The following is a 17,641-nucleotide window of genomic DNA, read 5'->3' as shown; positions in this document are numbered from 1 at the left end:
CTCGGCCTGTCACACCAAGAGAGGTCCACACCACTGCTGAGACCACTGCCCCAGGAACTGGCCTTGTTGCCACCAGAACCACTGCCAAAAAAGAGGACAGTAGGGCCACAGCTTCTCAAGCCTTCGCTGAGGTCACCAGCAAACACAAGGTCGACAGGGCCAGGGCTTACTAAGCCATAGCCAGGGAACAGTGGGGGCGCACAGAAGAATAGCGGCCTGCCTCATGAGAACCCATTGAACCTACCCTGGCTACCCCAAAGGCTACAAGGTAGGACTCCCGAGTCCCTGAAGCAGGAGCCTTCTTACAGTCATGCAAGGGGATGCGGGAGGAGAGAGAAGGTAAGGGAAAACATTTGCTAACCTTTCCAAAGCCACAACACATTATGCAACATTTTGTTGTGGGTCTTTTGACGTTGATTTATACCTATTGTTCTCTAATATTGTCAGCCATTATAGCATTATGATTTTTCATTTTTTCCCCTTCATCTGGGCCCAAATTTGCAAATGTATTAATCAAATTTATGCAGCAAACTAGGGGAGACCAGCAAGAAACGTGCAGGGAGGGGGCATTCCCCTACCTTTGCTTCCCTCTCCCCCCTTCCCAATCAAAGTTCTTTCCTCTGTCTTTCTGCACCCACCCCTTATCTATCAATCTTCCCTCAACTCCCCTTCTCCTCTCAACCCTTTTATGTCAACTTGCTTCCCTACCCCATTCTCTAGCAATCCTTTCTTTCCCCCTTTGTCCTCACCCCTTGTATGTCTCACCCCTCGCTTACTCCAGCCCTTCTCAGACAATGTCCTCTTTCCCCACCCCTTCTCAGTCTGTCCCTCTCTTTCTCTCCCCTGTTTCTTCCCCCAACAATCTCCTGTTCTTTCTCTTTCTCTTCCCCAATCTGCTATTATTTCTCTTTCTCTCTACCACCTCTCAGATGACCCCCATTATTTCAATTTATCTCCCTCATACAATCCTCTCTTGTTTCTGGTTTTCTCCCCCCCCAAGCCAATTCCTCCTTTTCTCATTTTCTCTCCCCCTCCCTCAGACAATCCCCTTGTTTCTCTTTCACCCCACAATCTCCCTCCCTTGCTTTTCCCTGGCTTCCAGTGTCTTCCACTTTTTGCATTTTTCCACAACCCTGAGGAGTACCCAAGTATGCAGAAAAATGTCTATCCCCCATATACCCCCTCTCTGCAGAAATAAGTATCCACACATAGGGGGCACAGTTAAGTATTAGATATATAGATATGCCATAGAATTCAGATTGGATTCAGGTTATAGCTCATTCTCAGCTGTTTGGGATGACCTTGCCAAATTACTTTATCTTTTGATCTCAAAAAGGATATTATAGCATTGGAGAAAGTCCAGAGAAGGGCAACTAGAATGATTAAAGGGCTGGAGCACTTTCCCTATGAAGAAAGGTTGAAACGCTTGGGACTCTTTAGCTTGGAGAAACGTCGACTGCGGGGTGACATGATAGAGGTTTACAAGATAATACATGGGATGGAGAAAGTAGAGAAAGAAGTACTTTTCTCCCTTTCTCACAATACAAGAACTCGTGGGCATTCGATGAAATTGCTGAGCAGAAAGGTTAAAACGGATAAAAGGAAGTACTTCTTCACCCAAAGGGTGATTAACTTGTGGAATTCACTGCCACAGGAGGTGGTGGCGGCCACAAGTATAGCCACCTTCAAGAAGGGTTTAGATAAATATATGGAGCACAGGTCCATCAGTGGCTATTAGCCACAGTGTATGTGTGTATATAAAATTTTTTGCCACTGTGTGACACAGAGTGTTGGACTTGATGGGCCGTTGGCCTGATCCAACATGGCTTCTCTTATGTTCTTATGTTCATATGATCCCTTCTCAAAAAGTGGGTAATAGTTTCCAAAATAATTGTTATGCATATAAATTCAGTAAGAAGGCATTTATGCTCTAAACATAGTAGAGGATGTGCTATCTAAATAAAACTTTCTAAATTATCTTTAGGTCAAAGGAGAAGGCCATAAACCAGTCGCATTCTAACTTCATTTTTTTTAAAAACCGGAAATGTGTATGTTGTCTTTCAACTGAAGATTGTTGCTTGTTCTTTTTTTCTCTGCCACTCTCCTAATTGTACACTTTTTTCTTTGCAAAAATTTAAAGAATGCTTAGTGCACCAAATCAGCAACAGAAAAGGGAAGACCAAAGTGTTTTATGTCCAGATAAAGCCAGGTGGGTTAAAAACCACACATACACTTTTCTCAAAATACAATACCAATTCAGTCCCTGAGAGAAATCGCATTGAAGCATTTCATCTCTTGCAATTATCCCCTCAGAGTGGTTCAGTGATGGGAGAAACGGCATATTGCATCTTTTCCCATGATATACAACTCTTAAAAGTACTGGAGTCATGTTAGGATTGCAATTTAGCAATCCTAAATGTCATAAAGGAGGAGCACAGCCACATCCAAAAGCAAGATAGGAATTTACTATAATAAATAGTTGATTTGTGAAAAAAAAATAGGCTTAGAGTGTGCCTGGTATGGCTGGGAGTTTGGAGGTCTCCCTCCACAAAACTGATCAATCACCGCAAAACTGATCAATTATTCCTTTTTGGTATCTCTTATGGATTTTCTGTTCTGCAGGGTTGGCACTTTCATTGAAATTCTTGATGACCTGTAGAATGCAGGGATGGCTCAGGTTGTGAACATGACTACTCTGAAGTAGAGCCTGGTTTACTGAAGAGCTTAGGACAACAAAAAAATTGTTGTGCAAATACAGTGCAATGGGAGGAAATTACAAAGGGGATCTCAGTCATTATTAACCCAGTCTCAAATCTTTCATTCTTGACCAAGGTGATTAAATATGTGGTAGCCAGACAACTCCAAGTTTTCCTTAAGGAGGCAAGTTGTTTAGATCCCTTCCAATCTGCATTTAGGCCTGGTTATGGGACTGAAACAGCCTTGTTGCCCTAGGGGATGACTTGTTCCAGCATATGGTTTGGATCCTATTACAATTAGGTGGATTTGTTACTGGTTGACAGATCACACCCAAAGAGTGCTTGTTAATCATTCCTCATGGAAAGGACTGACAAGTGGATTGTCTCAAGGATCTGTCCCGGGACCTGTTTTATTCAACTTCTTTACAAATAATTTGAATGAAGGAATAGAGGCAATGTTAATTAAATCTACAGATGATACTAAATTGGGAGGGGTAACAAGTACAGTAGAAGACAGAGTCAGGATAACCTCAACAGGCTGGAAAATTGGACTAAAATACATAAAGGTACAAAAAATCAAATGCATAACTATAGGATGGGGAAGTAAGCAATAGTATGTGTGAGAAGGATCTAGGGGTCTTAGCGGACCAAATACAGAACATGAGTCAGCAGTGCAATGTGGTAACTGAAAAGGCAAATGCAATTTTGGGCTGTATCAACAGAGGTATAGTGTCCTGATCACACAACGTGATGGTATTGCTTTACTGTGCTCTAATTAGACCTCACCTGGAGTATCATGTTCAGTTTTGGGCACCACAATTTAAAAAAGGATATAGACAAGCTGGAAAGTGTCCAGAAGAGGGCAATGAAGATGGTGAGGGGTCTGGAGACCAAATCCTATGAGGAAAGGTTGAAGGAGCTAAGCATGTTCAGCTGGAGAGGAGACGACTGAGAGGTGATATGATCACCATCTTCAACTACTTGAAGGGCTGTCATATAGAAGCTGGTGTGGAGTTTTTTCTGTTGCCAGAATTTCAGACCAGAACCAATGGGTTGAAAATGAATTCAAAAAAGTTTCCAATTAAACATTAGGAAGAACTTTCTGACAACAGTTTCTCAGCGGGCTTCCTCAGGAGGTGGTGGGCTCTCCTTCTTTGGAGGTTTTTAAACAGAGGCTAGATGGTCATCTGGCAGCAATACAGTGTTGGTTAATCTAGGAAGGTCATAAGAGGGAGGGCAGGAAGGGTTGCATCAGTGCTTAGTTTTCATGGCCCCTTCTTATGTGCCCAGAGAAATTCTGATCTCCACTTTGTGGTCAGGAAGCCAGTTTGGCTTCCTGTAGTTTTTTGCCATCTTCTGGGCATGGAACAGGTGTCACTGGGAGTGTGGGGGAGGTATACATTCCAAGATGGCGACGAGGAAGGAGCTCAGGTGCTAGAGCTCCTGAAAACTGGGCTCTTACCTGTTCATTAGCCACTTCTACGATCAACGTAAAATCTGGACAAGCTAACCCCTCATTTTGAAGAGGGAGGTGAGGCACTGGAGGGTCCTGTGGAGTGTTGGAGTGCAGACGGAGCTTGGTTTCATCACCGAATCGTGAGTGGGGCCTGCCACGGATGCAGAAGTGGCCGAGGTGGCAGTGCAGATTGCAAGGTGGCCGAGGCGGCGGACGGTCGGATGACGAGCGGAGTCGATGTCGCTGCCTGAGTGGGGGTTGCATGGATCACAGTTGCCAGGTCACTGCATTCCAAGAAGGGGGCCAAGTGCCTCGCCCTCCTAAGGTGGAAAAAGGTGAATTTAGCAGTGGCAGCTATCTGGGCCTCCATTGTCAAGGAAGGCTCCAGTAGCACTCCCAAGCTCTTGACCCTGCACACTGGTATCAGTGACGCACCATCAAAGGTTGGTAGGGGGATCTCCCCTCCTGGCCCGCCGCGACCTATGCAAAGGATCTCAGTCTTCGCTGGATTCAGCTTTAGCCCACTCAGCCTGAGCCAACCCGCCACAGCTTGCAGCACCTGGTCCAGATTTATAGGGACATCGTCAGTCCGGCCGTCCATCAATAGATAGAGCTGGGTGTCATTAGCGTACTGGTGGCAACCCAGCCCATACCTCCGGGCAATCTGGGCAAGGGGGCGCATGTAGATGTTAAACAACATTGGGGAGAGAACTGCCCCCTGAGGACCCCACAATTAAGTAGGTGTCTCTGGGACAGCTCTCCTCCAATGGCTCCCCAGTGGTGGAAACAACAACCAGAGGAGGTGCGAGCCCTGCAAGATCTAAATCAGTTTCGCAGGGCTTGCAAAACTGTCCTCTTTCAACTTGCTTTTAAGATGGAATCCGGGTAATGACATCTAGCCATCCTATACATATATTGAACTGTAGCACCTTAATTGATAATCTATAATGGTTTTAACTGTTTTATTTAACTTAATTTATGAATGTAATTTAACTATATTTTAACTGTCTTTTATAGTAATGATTGTATTTTATTGTAATCATGGTATATACCATGTCTTGTGAGCCGCCCTGAGCCTGCCGTGGCGGGGGAGGGCGGGATATAAAAATAAAATTATTATTATTATTATTATTATTATTATTATTATTAGTGAATTTCCTGCATTGTGCAGGAGAATGGACTAGATGACCCTGGAGGTCCTGCCCGACTCTATGATTCTATTATTCTCCTGGACCTCCCAGTGGCTTTTGATACCATTGATCATGGTATCCTTCTGGACAACCTATCTGAGCTGAGATTGGGAAGCACCATTCTGCCATGGTTTTGGTTCTGCCTAAAGGGTTGGTTTCAGAAGATGGTGCTGGAGAACTGCTGCTTGGCTCCTTGGTTTTTGGCCTGTAGGGTCCCACAAGATTCTACCTTGTCCTCTATAGTCTTTTACCTTAACTTACTAAATAAGTAAATAAGGTCTTTAACATCTACACAAAGCTCCTGGGTGAGGTCTTCAGGAGATCTGGGCTGTCACCAATATGTGGCTGACCCTCATCTCTATTTCATGCATCCAACTTATCCAAGGGAGCCTGTAGAAACCCTGAGTTGGTGCCTGGAAACAGTTTTGGAGCGGATGTGGGCTATAAACTGAAGAATAATACTGACAATGTGGAAGTGCTACTGGTGGGCAGAAGGTCTGACCCAAGATTTAAGTTGTCACCCATTCCGAAATGGTTGCACTCCCCTTGAAAGAATAGGTCTGTAGCCCCTGGTGCTCTTGGACCCAGATCCACCATTGGTGGTAGCTGGTATATGTGGCCAGGAGTGCCTTTTACCAACTTCCACTGGTTAGCCAGCTGCAGTCTTTCCTGGGCAGAAAGGTCTGGTTGCTGTGACGCATGACCTGGTAACATATAGATTTTATTATTTCAATGTGCTCTGTATAGGGTGGCCTCTGAGAAGTGTTTTGCAACTTCAGTTGGTACAGAATGGTGCAGCCAGGGACAATATGTTGACATACCCCACAAACATGTGAACATGTGTTCAGGCTGCAATGGGAATCCATCTTTCAGGGAGTGGAAAACCAGGATTTTAAACCTAAAGAGTTAGCAGAGAGTTGCAAGTTTTCAGTAGGAAAAAGATGAAAGAGACCTGATGTTAAAGTTTTTAAAGGATTTTTGGAGTTTATTGGTACAATAGTAGTAGGGAATGGAGACTTATCTAAGCACATACAAGCACATACTAAACCAAAGCATAGACAAACAATATAACAACCACAACAAATTGCCCAGAGTTAAGCCAATTTTGGTGCAGGATCTACCTCTACTTTACAGGTATAAACATGGTGAAAATGGGGAATAGGACAGAGGAGAAGTGGAATCTGTTGGGACAGAGTTGCCCAGACTTCCAGATGTGAGGGCCTAAATAGCAGAAAGGAGCAAAGTGCCGGAGCAAAGATATACCTGTCCTAGATGGCAAAGAAATCAGGAGAGAAAAGGAGGGATCCAGAATGTTGGGAGCCTAAGTTGCATTCCATGTTGTAGACCATGTTTGACTCAGTGATTTCAGCAAGGAGTTAGACCAACCATGAGACTGGGGTAACAGGTAGATTGCAGAAACCAGCTACAAAGATTTGGGGGCTGAAAGATGGCTTCTGTGCACCTTTGGTTGTATTGAGAAGGGGCCAGTGTTTTTGCTGTGACAAGTTGGCATTCCAGTTAGAAACTTTGAATCTTACTGGAAGGTTTGAATTTCAGTGGAGCAGAAGTTAGGAAAAAAATTCTAAATACAGGTATGATTAACCATGTTCAAACGTATGAGGAAATATCTGCCCAGAATACCTGTTCAGACTAGTGTAACAAAGGACTAAGCAAAGCTCGATGGCCTTTTCTTATCAGAGTGGCAAGCCTGATTAAAAAAATGCTTAGCCTCACTGGTCATTAGTTTTCCAGGGAATTCTGCATTGTAAGGCAGATTCTCGGATGATCTGGAAATCTGGATTGTCAATTATGGCTTGAATTTTGAAAACCAAATAATAGAACTATTGTCAAGGGAGTGTCTATCCCACTCCTCATCGGATGTAGCCACTTCCCTGTGAGTCAGCTTTTCTGTTGCCTGTGGCATGGTATCAGTTTCTCAGTTTTAATATCCAACATGGCTTCCCTTCCACAACCTCAGACAAGTGTATTGCCTGTGAAGTCACGAAGGTGACTCAAAAACATGGCTCCTCCTGCTCAAGGCTGCTTTCAGGGTTACACATATCACTCCTGATCCATCTATAGTGGATTTGTTTCTGGGCACAATTCACTGAGCTGGTGACCTGTGGAATGAATGGATCACCTTCAAAGCCTGAAGGATTGCCTACTCCCTTATGAACCACCCTAACCATTATGGTTCCCTTCAGAGGCCCAACTTCAGGTGTCTCCAGCTTTTGAGACTAGGTGGGTAGCAGTCTGAAAGAAAGACATCTCAGTAATGGCACCAAAGCTCTGGAACTCTCTCCTCAAGGAGATTCATCTGTTTGTTGCCTTCTGTTGACATGTTCCACCAGCATGTGAAGAAGTTTTTGTTTCATTTGACTTTCCCTCAATGATCCTTCCTTCCTGACTGATGGTTTAATTGCTGCTTTTATATTTTGAATGTATTTTAACTCTGTTTCATTTGACTTTCCCTCAATGATCCTTCCTTCCTGACTGATGGTTTAATTGCTGCTTTTATATTTTGAATGTATTTTAACTCTGTTTTTATCTCATATGCCTTTTTGTTTAATTGTTTTCTATTTTTTTTTTTTTAGTCTTAGTCCTATTGCATTGTTTGTTGGATGTCATATGCTTTCCAATTGCACTGTTTTTCTGTTTTGCAATCCATCTTGAGTCTCAGTGAGAAAGGCAGGCTGTAAAGTAGAGAAGTACATTTTCAAAAGAAATAATTTAGATCAGAAAGCATATGGCATTTCTCACAAGATAGTCCCAGGTATCATAACTGTTTGAAGTCAGTGTAATTGAATGGGAACCCACTGCATACTTCTGAATAATATATACTCAGAGGCACCGTGACCTGCTGTTCTGCTAAGCAGAAAGGGCACATAAATTTCTTTGACAAATTGCACATTGGAGATTACTGACTGAGATTTGCTCTAGCCACATCTTTCATCCTCATCTGACAGTGACAACCTAATCCTGTGCTTATGACCCAGTGCTTGTGAGCAGACAGACATTTATCTTTACAGCTTCATTTCATGATCAGCCTACAGGGACTGGGAAACTGCACAGTGTTTTGTTACATGATGTATGCATGTAAACTTACTGAACAGTGTAGAACATCTGAGGGTTTTAGCTACATTTTCTATAACCTTCTGTTTGTGGAGAGTATGAGATCTGTGTGTGGTCTCTGTATAGTGTATAAGAAAGGCTGTGTCCGAGTAGAAAGGGTTGGCCCTGAGAAAATGAAGAGGATTCAACTCCTCCGCTAACGATCTGCCAGACCACTTCTTGGGAATCACAGTCATTCTGGTGTCTAGCACTAGACTGCTGACTGGGATCATCTGCAGCCAAGGAAGGTTTAGCTGACCTCAGAATGCATACTGCCTGAAGCCTGGATAGCAGCTTGGGGGACAGAATGAGAGATGCAAGAAACAAATTCACAGGGGAAAGAGGTGAGGTGCTATTATTACGGTGACATTATTTTAGTTCTAAAATGCATTTTAGAGAAGTGCAATTCTATGTGGAGCTGCTTCAGTCTAGCCTATTAAAATCAAGGTGCAATTCTATACAACTGGAAAGGTGTAGGGATGGGATCACAGAACAAGATGTTTCATGTTATGATTGTCAGGTCTTTTTTTAACCTTCTTTCTTATATTGAGTTGACTCTCCACAATATAATTTGTTTCTTCATGAGCTGAAAGAAGAACTGGCAAAAGGATAGATGCTTGATGTGAATAATCACTGTATCTGTTCTTGATGAAGCCAAGGGATTTCACATAGATTTGTATATTAAATATTCTGTCATTTTGGATAAGCAACAGGTCAGTGTATTCCAGCTAATATTTTATGTCCACAGTACTTTTTAAAACTTAACTGCTGGCTCAGATTTATAGGTATGAGCTCAGGTTTAGACATGGAAAAGAACAATTTGTATGCACATTTGCCTAAGAGTAAGCCGTACTGAAAATGGCACGGCATTCCCCCACAAGGGGACAGGTTCCCTATAAATCCTTTTTAAAAAGTAGAAAGTTGCTTCTAAGAATTGCTTTGTAGATGTAGACTTCTTGGTTCCAGTACTCTAAGTGAAATCAAGGTATAGATTGAATATGTAATTGTGAAAGGTCGCTACAATATCCCCGTGGAATGGCTACACGAGAGACCGCATGTCAACCTATCAATTTATTTCCATTTCCATTTCCTTTGTTTTCCCCTCCTTCGAGTGTCCCTGGGTGGTTTCCAAATGTGGGGCAGTCCACACAATAAAAGACCTCAAATGACTGCCCTTTCCTTCTCTCTCCTCCTCCCCCACCACAATTACTGTCTTCAAAAAGCATGAGCAATTTAGGAAAACAGTAACTGTGTCAACACTACAGAATATCTTATTTCAGAGTTCTTGTGACCTAATTCTACAAGTATAATCATTATGAAGTATTCTACAATGCATAGGACTGGGTTATTTCAGTTCCTGAAATGGATAGACTGGAATTGCATTTTACTCCCCTTGGGATAGACTATATTTATGCCTTTCTGAGATATAATCATATATAAAATTTAGCAGTTATTTTCTGTTAAAGAATTTTCCTCCTTTCCTTTTATTGGCCCCATCTCTCCCACATACAAATCCACAAAGCCACAGATGCTCCATTACAGTGATGTCAGCTTTGCTACATGGTCCAGCTGTTTTGTAGGTTCCTTTAGGAAGTTCAACCCCTGTATGTTACACTGCAAATGCTCATTTTGTTTATTGTCATAAATATAACATACTACAGATCTTAGAAAGTGTAATTTTAATGGAGGTTCAGTAAGTAAGGAATACCGAGAAGCATTTAATCTTTCTGCTGGTGATATTTTAATTGCAGACTTCCCAGTTGTTTCTTTCCCAGCGCTGGTTCAAAGGCTCCAGCCTCTCTCCCCTCCTTTGTGCCCCCCTCCAATTTTCTGTGATTTTTGGAAAAAGCAGAGAGTTTTCTTAGTAAGACAATATGTATTTTAAGTAGAGACGTCTGAGTGGAAATATGCTTTTGTCTACATCTACACATGTGCAAGTCCTCATTTAACTTCATCTGTTTCTGCCAGACCACTAAACTGAAAACATCTATTCTGGATTCAGTGGCATTACATGTCACAGCACGTTATATCGAGCTGATGTAAAGATTAGCACAGGAGTAGACCACATTACGCCTGAGAGCGAATAGGAGAACACTAGGATATGCCTCATTGGGATAGCTCCCAAGGTCTGCAAGAGAGCCTCCTCTCTAATGGAGCGAAGACTACTTTTTGCTTTTGGATGTCATTTCTCTACTACAATGAACCATGTTCACAGCTCTTCATTTTTTAATACATAATGACTGTTTTCGCACATAGCTTACCTCGCAGTCACAATCCTGTTCCCTCCACAGCGTCTGTCGGATTTCCCACCATCTGCGCTGGAGTTACAGGAAGTGCCACGGTTTTTGCATAGCAAACGTAAACTGGGTTTTAGCAGTTTACGTTTGCTACACAGAAGCCATGGAACTTCCTGTAATTTCGGCGCAGATGGTGGGAAATCTGACTGGACACTGCGGAGGGAACAGGATTGTGACTGCGAGGTAAGCTGTGTGCGAAAACGGTAATAGTGTTCTATGAATTGAATGAAAAATCTCCATGGATTTAAAGTATACACACAGTTTTAAAATATTCTCTTCCCTCTTTTATTGTGTTAACAATAACAACAAATGACACTTTCTAGATGAAAATAGTTGTTAGCATCAAGCATGAATGTGGCTTTAACATTTTAAGGGAAGCTCTGTCAGAATGCTTAGAAACTCAGAGAATGATGCAGCCAAAGTTAAGCACTTTAAAGTCCTATTGATTTCAATGGGGGAGTTAAACACATGCTTGAAATCATTCCCATAGGAATAAATGAAATGAAAATGTGCTTGACAATGGCAGGTTTATGCTCATTGCCTGATTAATTGTGATATGAGCTTTTGCAGGCCAAAGCTTACTTTATTACACGACAAATTAGTGTCATTCAATAGGCAGAGAATCTCATAATTGCAACCCATGTTCAGATGTAGAGGAATCTGTTATGCCAGGTGTGCATATGATTACCACTGGGAGGGAAAACAACATCTAGTAATCTAATGATATCTAAGAAATAACCTCATATGACTTTGCTTTTATACCAGCCTTCTGAAAGACCACAACAGCTAGGCACCACTACCGCTGCTGTTGTGATACTCTGGATTGGACTGATATTTCAGTTACTTATTGAACTCTTATATTTACAGGTCCTTTGTTATCCAGCAAATTCAAAACAGCAATCTCTTCATGGTAGTAGTAAGTAATGAGTGCAACTGTGAATCTTTTCCACCAATTACCATGGAGCCAATAGAAATAAGGTATATCCTTTACTGCAAAAAGGCAATGGTTGGGGCATTAATGTTTCCTAATCAGAGTTTTTGAATTGTGACATTTTATGGATTTTATCATTGTTTTTTATTTATATTTTTATTTATATTGTTTTATTGTGTCTTATAATTGTTTTGATTTAATTTAATTTAATTGTGTCTTATAATTGTTTTATTTATGTTGTAAGCTGCATTGAGTTCTGCAAGAGAGAAAGATGTCTAATAAATGTAGTAACAACAACAACAATTTCTTAACAAGAATGTGAATATGTTTTAGTAAGCTGGGTAATATTTAGCATCATGGGTTTGTTAATTTTCTGCCTGATCAAGGTCATCAAATACAGCATGTTCATTGTGGATACCAAATTATACATTTCCCTTATTTAATATATCAAATTTATTTGATGAGGTTAATTTTACTTTCCCTAGTCATCATCACAGGAAATAATGTTTTAATAGCAGAGCACTATAAGGGTTATATTTAAACTCGGGGCAATTTGACTTGCTTACATCTGAAGCTATGTTTTCTGTTAGTGCTTGTATAATATGTTCAAATGATGATTCCCAGTCAGAGGGTTGGGTGGACTAAGGATAGCACTAGAATTTTGATCACTTAGAACTTGACAGATCCCTAATTCTAAAACCCATCCTTAACTTCTGTGAACATAACGAATCCTTAAAATGTGAGCGCTTAAAATCTCACAAAATTAGAAGACGTCCAGAGTCTTGCCATGGATTCCATCCTGAGGTAAGATTTTGTTTTACAAAGTAAAAATGTACTAAAAGCCATTATATACTTGAGTATACACAGATGACAATGTGACTATAATCAGTCAGCCCTGAAATAGTGATGATAGTACCTACATTCAGAACTAAAAGTGAGGGTGGAAAACAGCAAGATATTATTTTCTGAGTCCTCCCAAAATTGGGTCCTAGCTTCTAGGGCAGGGGTCTCCAATCCCTGGGCTATGGACCAGTACCAGTCCATGACCTGTTAGCAACCGGTCTGCAAGACAGAGGCACCGCGCTGCCCCTTTTACCTGCCCTGGACCTAGGCAGATGAAACAGGCAGCATAGCCTTGCTCTGAAGCTGCTTCCTTTTGTAAGGGGAGGCAGCCTCGGAGTGAGGCAGAGCAGCCCCGCCACCCCTTCCTCTTGCCTGGGACCCGGGCAGACAAAAGAAGCAGTGCAGCCTCACTCTGAGAGCCACTGAGAGACAGTTTGGTGTAGTGGTTAAGTGTGCGGACTCTTATTTGGGAGAACCGGGTTTGATACCCTACTCCTCCACTTGCACCTGCTGGAATGGTCTTGGGTTAGCCATAGCTCTCACAGAGGTTGTCCTTGAAAAGGCAGCTGCTGTGAGAGCCCTCTCAGCCCCACCAGCCTCACAGGGTGTCTGTTGTGGTGGGAGAAGATATAGGACACCACAACAGCCCCAGCCAGCATGGCCAATGGCTGGGGCTGATGGGAGTTGTAGGCAAAAAACATCTGGAGAACTACTGTTGGCCACCCCTGATATAGGAGATGGTAAGCCACCCTGAGTCTCTGATACAAAGAGAAGTGTGAGATATACATCTGCAATTCTTCTTAGAGTGAGACAGCCCTGCCACCCCTTTCACTAGCCTGAGACCCGGACAGATGAAAGAGGTGGTGTGGCCTTGCAGGGGAGGAAGCCATGGAGCAAGGCCACACTGCCTCTTTCATCTGCTTGGGTCCTGGGTGGTTGGAAGGGGCAGTGCTGCTGCAACCTTTGCCTACCCCTCATTTATAGACCCCTGTCGATCAGCTTGATCTTCCTGTTGTTTCTCAGAAAGTGCTTAAAAAAATACAGCTTCAAAAAAAGGATTGGAGAAAGTGAGCCAATTGCAAGGAAGTTTGCCCATCACTGCTTTGGGGGGTGTTATTGTTATGCCTCCAAAATATAATGTACTTTGGTGTTTTAAAACTGAATGTGAATTATTTCAATATTATGTATAGAGTAAGTTCTGTTCTCTGGATCCTTTCTTTAAACCACTGTAATAGAATTAATTCATCTGACTTGAAGTGTTATAAGGGTGTTTTTTAAGAACAAGAATTGCCCATTTATTAATTTTCTCCGGAGACTTTTAAAAAATGTTAAATATTATTGGTTTTGTAGCAAACTACACTGTGGAATTGGGGAAGGGTGTGGGGTCAAACTTAGAGGGTTTTTTTCAAAATTATTTCATTACTTAGTTGTAATTATTTCATTACTTAGTAATAATATAACTATTTTAATATACAAAGTGTTTCCTAATGTTTCTCCCTCCTATCCTTACAATATCCCTGCATAAGTAGATTAATATTCCATTTTACAGCTGATACTGAAAGACAGTAAGTAATCTAAGGGGGTGGGGGTCGGATCCATGTCCTAGAAGTCACAAGTTCAAGTCAAGCATTGTACTCTATTTGCTACTTCTGGCTTGTACAACTCATTACCCATTAAACAGAGGGCAGGTCAACAGGCATGTTTATAGACTTCACAAGCCTGTGTTTTTTCTCTATTTTTTTTTAAAAAAAATGCTGTTATTTCTTTTATTAATAAACTTTTGTCTTGTGTTTTGATTTGTTGTTTTTAAAATGATAATAAATTGGGGGGGGGGGGGGCTTAGGGAGAGAGTTGTCATGCCCTTGTTAGTCTTTCAGCGTGAATAGTGGGCTGTGTTTGGCTTGTAGGGTCCCAGTTATGCAAAAAGCACTATATTACACTTAGGCTTGCCAACTTTCAGGTGGGAGATGGAGATCCTTTGGAATTGCAACTTATCTTCAGATTCAGTTCCTCTTAGGGTTGCCAGCCCCCCGAGTGGAGGCAGGGGTCCCCACCAGGCCCCACCCCAGAAGGCTCAGGCGACATCACTGGCAATGTGGTGACATCACTTCTATTGCACACAGGAAGTGATCGCACTGGGGATATCCAGGTGACACTCTGGCATTTAGGCAAAACCCCTGTGGTAGAAGCCATTTTTTACCATAGAGTTTTGCCCAAATATCAAAGTATCATCGCAATGGCAGATCATGGTGATGTCACTTCTGGTCCATGCCAGAAGTAACTTTGCCACATTGCTGGTGATGTTGCCTGGGCTCCCTCCCTCTCCTGGTAAGTCCCTCCATCCCCTAGTTCCTCTGTAGAAAATGGCTACTTTGAAAGGTGAACTCCATGATATTATAGCTTGCTGAGGTCCAGGGCTTTTTTGTAGCAGGAACTTGTTTGCATATTAGGCCATGCCCCTCTGGTGTAGCCAATCCTCCTAGAACTTACAGTAGACCCTGTCTATATATACTGATTTGGCTATAGATTATGATTTGCTTTGGGCCCCGGTTTTGGAATTCTTTGGGAATATTTCCTTTTTGCCTAATGGAATGAATTGTAAGCTTTTTCTTAATTCTTAATACCTAGCATATTATGTATTGTTTTTGTAAATGGTTTGTTATATGCATCCAATGATCTAAATTGGATTCTTGTATGTTAGATTTATATTTCTGTTATTTATTTTCCCTATGTTCTCTATTACCATTTTCGCACATAGTTTACCTCGCAGTCACAATCCTGTTCCCTCCGCAGCAGCTGTCAGATTTCCCACCATCTGCGCCGGAGTTACAGAAAGTGTCGCGGCTTTTGCATAGCAAACGTAAACTGGGTTTTAGCGGTTTACATTTGCTACGCAAAAGCTGCGGCACTTCCTGTAACTTCGGCGCAGATGGTGGGAAATCCGACCAGTCGCTGTGGAGGGAACAGGATTGTGACTGCGAGGTATGCTGTGTGCGAAAACCGTCTGTTTCCTATGCTCCCCTTGTATTGGATTAGATGCAATAAAATAAAGTCTATTGATTAAAAAAAAATAAAAATTAATTCTTGACAGTAGGCCCTGTACTAAGAGCCCTGTAAGCTCCTAGGGGATTGGCTACATAAAGGGTGTATGGCCTAATATGCAAAGGAGTCCCTGCTGCAAAAAAAGCCCTGCTGAGGTAACTCCCATCCCCAAATCCTGTCCTTCCCTGGCTCTACCTCAGAATCTCCAGAAATTTTCCAGCCCAGAGTTGGCAACCCTGCATTGTATCCGTGAAACTTCAGTTGTGATTTTTATTTTTAGAACTCCATTTGTATGGTATATTGCATTGTGTCAAATATTTACTCTGTGTATGTGTTGAGATTATCATGAATGACTGAAATATGACACATCTTTTTTATCTTGTTTTTTTCCCCTCCCAAAATTAGGAGAATGCCAGAGAATGTGGTGGAGTTTTAGGCCTGAGTGCTAAACCTGCTCTTGTTGTGCTTCCTCTGTTTTTGACAATTTTCTCAAGGTGACATTGACTGATGAGCGATCACTTGGCATGCTAAAATACATGGATAAACTGTGAACTGAGAAATGGTGCAACTTAGGAAACATGGAATATAGTCAAAACATCAGCATTTCATGATTTTAAACAGTGGGATGATATAAACTCTCCAAATGATGTAAAAATCATCTTTTCTTTTATGTGTCATGCAAAAATGGATTTGCTATGCGGTAGTCACAGTTCATCAAGAACAGGACTTCAAGTAGATAGAAACAGACCATCATTACTTTCTGCTTTGTCTCATTGAAAAAAATTTAAAATGGTGTACTTTTTCAATAAAGTATATTAAAATCATCATTTTCTTATTTTTTTTTAATTTCAATCTAGCCAGGGGTCATGTTGTATAAAAATAGGTGGTGGAGCTCATTAGCATATGCCACACCCCCACACACACCAGCCAAAAGCAACCGGACACAAGAAAGGAGAGCCCCGAGTGAATGAGGCCTGCTTGGGCTGGCTAGAGACCCAACCAGCCCAAGCAGGCTTTGCTCATCTGGGGTTCTCCTTGGCTACTCCCTGCCACCAGTCAAAAGGCCAGCAAGCCAACCACCACCATAAGAAGTGGAGAAAGGGTGGTGCGGGCTTCTCCAGGGGTTAATGAGGGCTTCTGAGGGAGTGGCAAAGCTCCTGCTGGCTGGCTGGCTGGCTGGCTGCCCACTCTCCTAATCCTGGGATTGTTATGCAGCTGCACCTACTATTCAATGGACAAGATGATGATGATATTGGATTTATATCCCGCCCTCCACTCCGAAGAGTCTCAGAGCGGCTCACAATCTCCTTTACCTTCCTCCCCCACAACAGACACCCTGTGAGGTAGGTGGGGCTGGAGAGGGCTCTCACAGCAGCTGCCCTTTCAAGGACAACCTCTGCCAGAGCTATGGCTGACCCAAGGCCATTCCAGCAGGTGCAAGTGGAGGAGTGGGGAATCAAACCCGGTTCTCCCAGATAAGAGTCCTCACACTTAACCACTACACCAAACAAGGTAGGTGAGGAGGAGGAGGGGGAACCCTCAGAAAGGTTCAGGAGCTGTGCTCCTGTGAGCTCCTGCTGAATTCAAGGCCTGAATCTAGCCATGAAGTAGTCAGTGAAATAAACTTTTGTTTAATCCCAGTTTAAGAACATATGTAGAGCCTGCTGGATCGCTTGGGAAACGGGGGAAGGAAATGGCAAACCACCCCATAAAAAGTTTGCCGTGAAAACGTCGTGATACAATGTCACCCCAGAGTCAGAAATGACTGGTGCTTGCACAGGGAACTACCTTTACCTTTATACTTTTTCACACAGTGGCTAATTAGTTTCCTTGGAAGACAATAACAACAAAAGGGTTTTAAAGGCTGAAGCCTTCCCTTGATGTTACCTCCCAACACTGCTATGCAGAGATTTACTGCCTCTGTATATGTAAGTTCCTTTTAGTCACTATGACTAGTAACCATTGATGGACTTCTCCTCCATGAATTTAACCACTTTTAAAAATCATCTGTGCTCATGGTCATCACTATGTCTACTGGCAATAAATTCTACTGTTTTAATTATTCATTTGGTAAA

The 17,641-nt window shown here is 42.3% G+C and overlaps 1 protein-coding gene across 1 annotated transcript in view; it reads left to right on the top strand.

Annotated features, from left to right (window-relative positions):
* The window catches only part of CACNA2D3 (calcium voltage-gated channel auxiliary subunit alpha2delta 3), a 1,102,401-nt gene extending 1,086,010 nt beyond the window's left edge, over nucleotides 1–16,391 (top strand). Inside the window, exons 36-38 of the mRNA XM_060238809.1 lie at nucleotides 11,618–11,735; nucleotides 12,408–12,485; nucleotides 15,972–16,391. Of these exons, the coding sequence (XP_060094792.1) occupies nucleotides 11,618–11,735; nucleotides 12,408–12,485; nucleotides 15,972–16,064 (289 nt within the window). The 3' untranslated portion in view covers nucleotides 16,065–16,391. The remainder of the gene's footprint in view (nucleotides 1–11,617; nucleotides 11,736–12,407; nucleotides 12,486–15,971) is intronic.
* Nucleotides 16,392–17,641: the final 1,250 nt, after the last annotated feature.

Source organism: Heteronotia binoei, chromosome 5, assembly GCF_032191835.1.
Source record: "Heteronotia binoei isolate CCM8104 ecotype False Entrance Well chromosome 5, APGP_CSIRO_Hbin_v1, whole genome shotgun sequence".
In the NCBI taxonomy this organism is placed as follows: domain Eukaryota; kingdom Metazoa; phylum Chordata; class Lepidosauria; order Squamata; family Gekkonidae; genus Heteronotia; species Heteronotia binoei.
The sequence above is the reverse complement of the archived record's forward strand: the minus strand, read 5'-3'. Positions and strand labels throughout refer to the sequence as shown.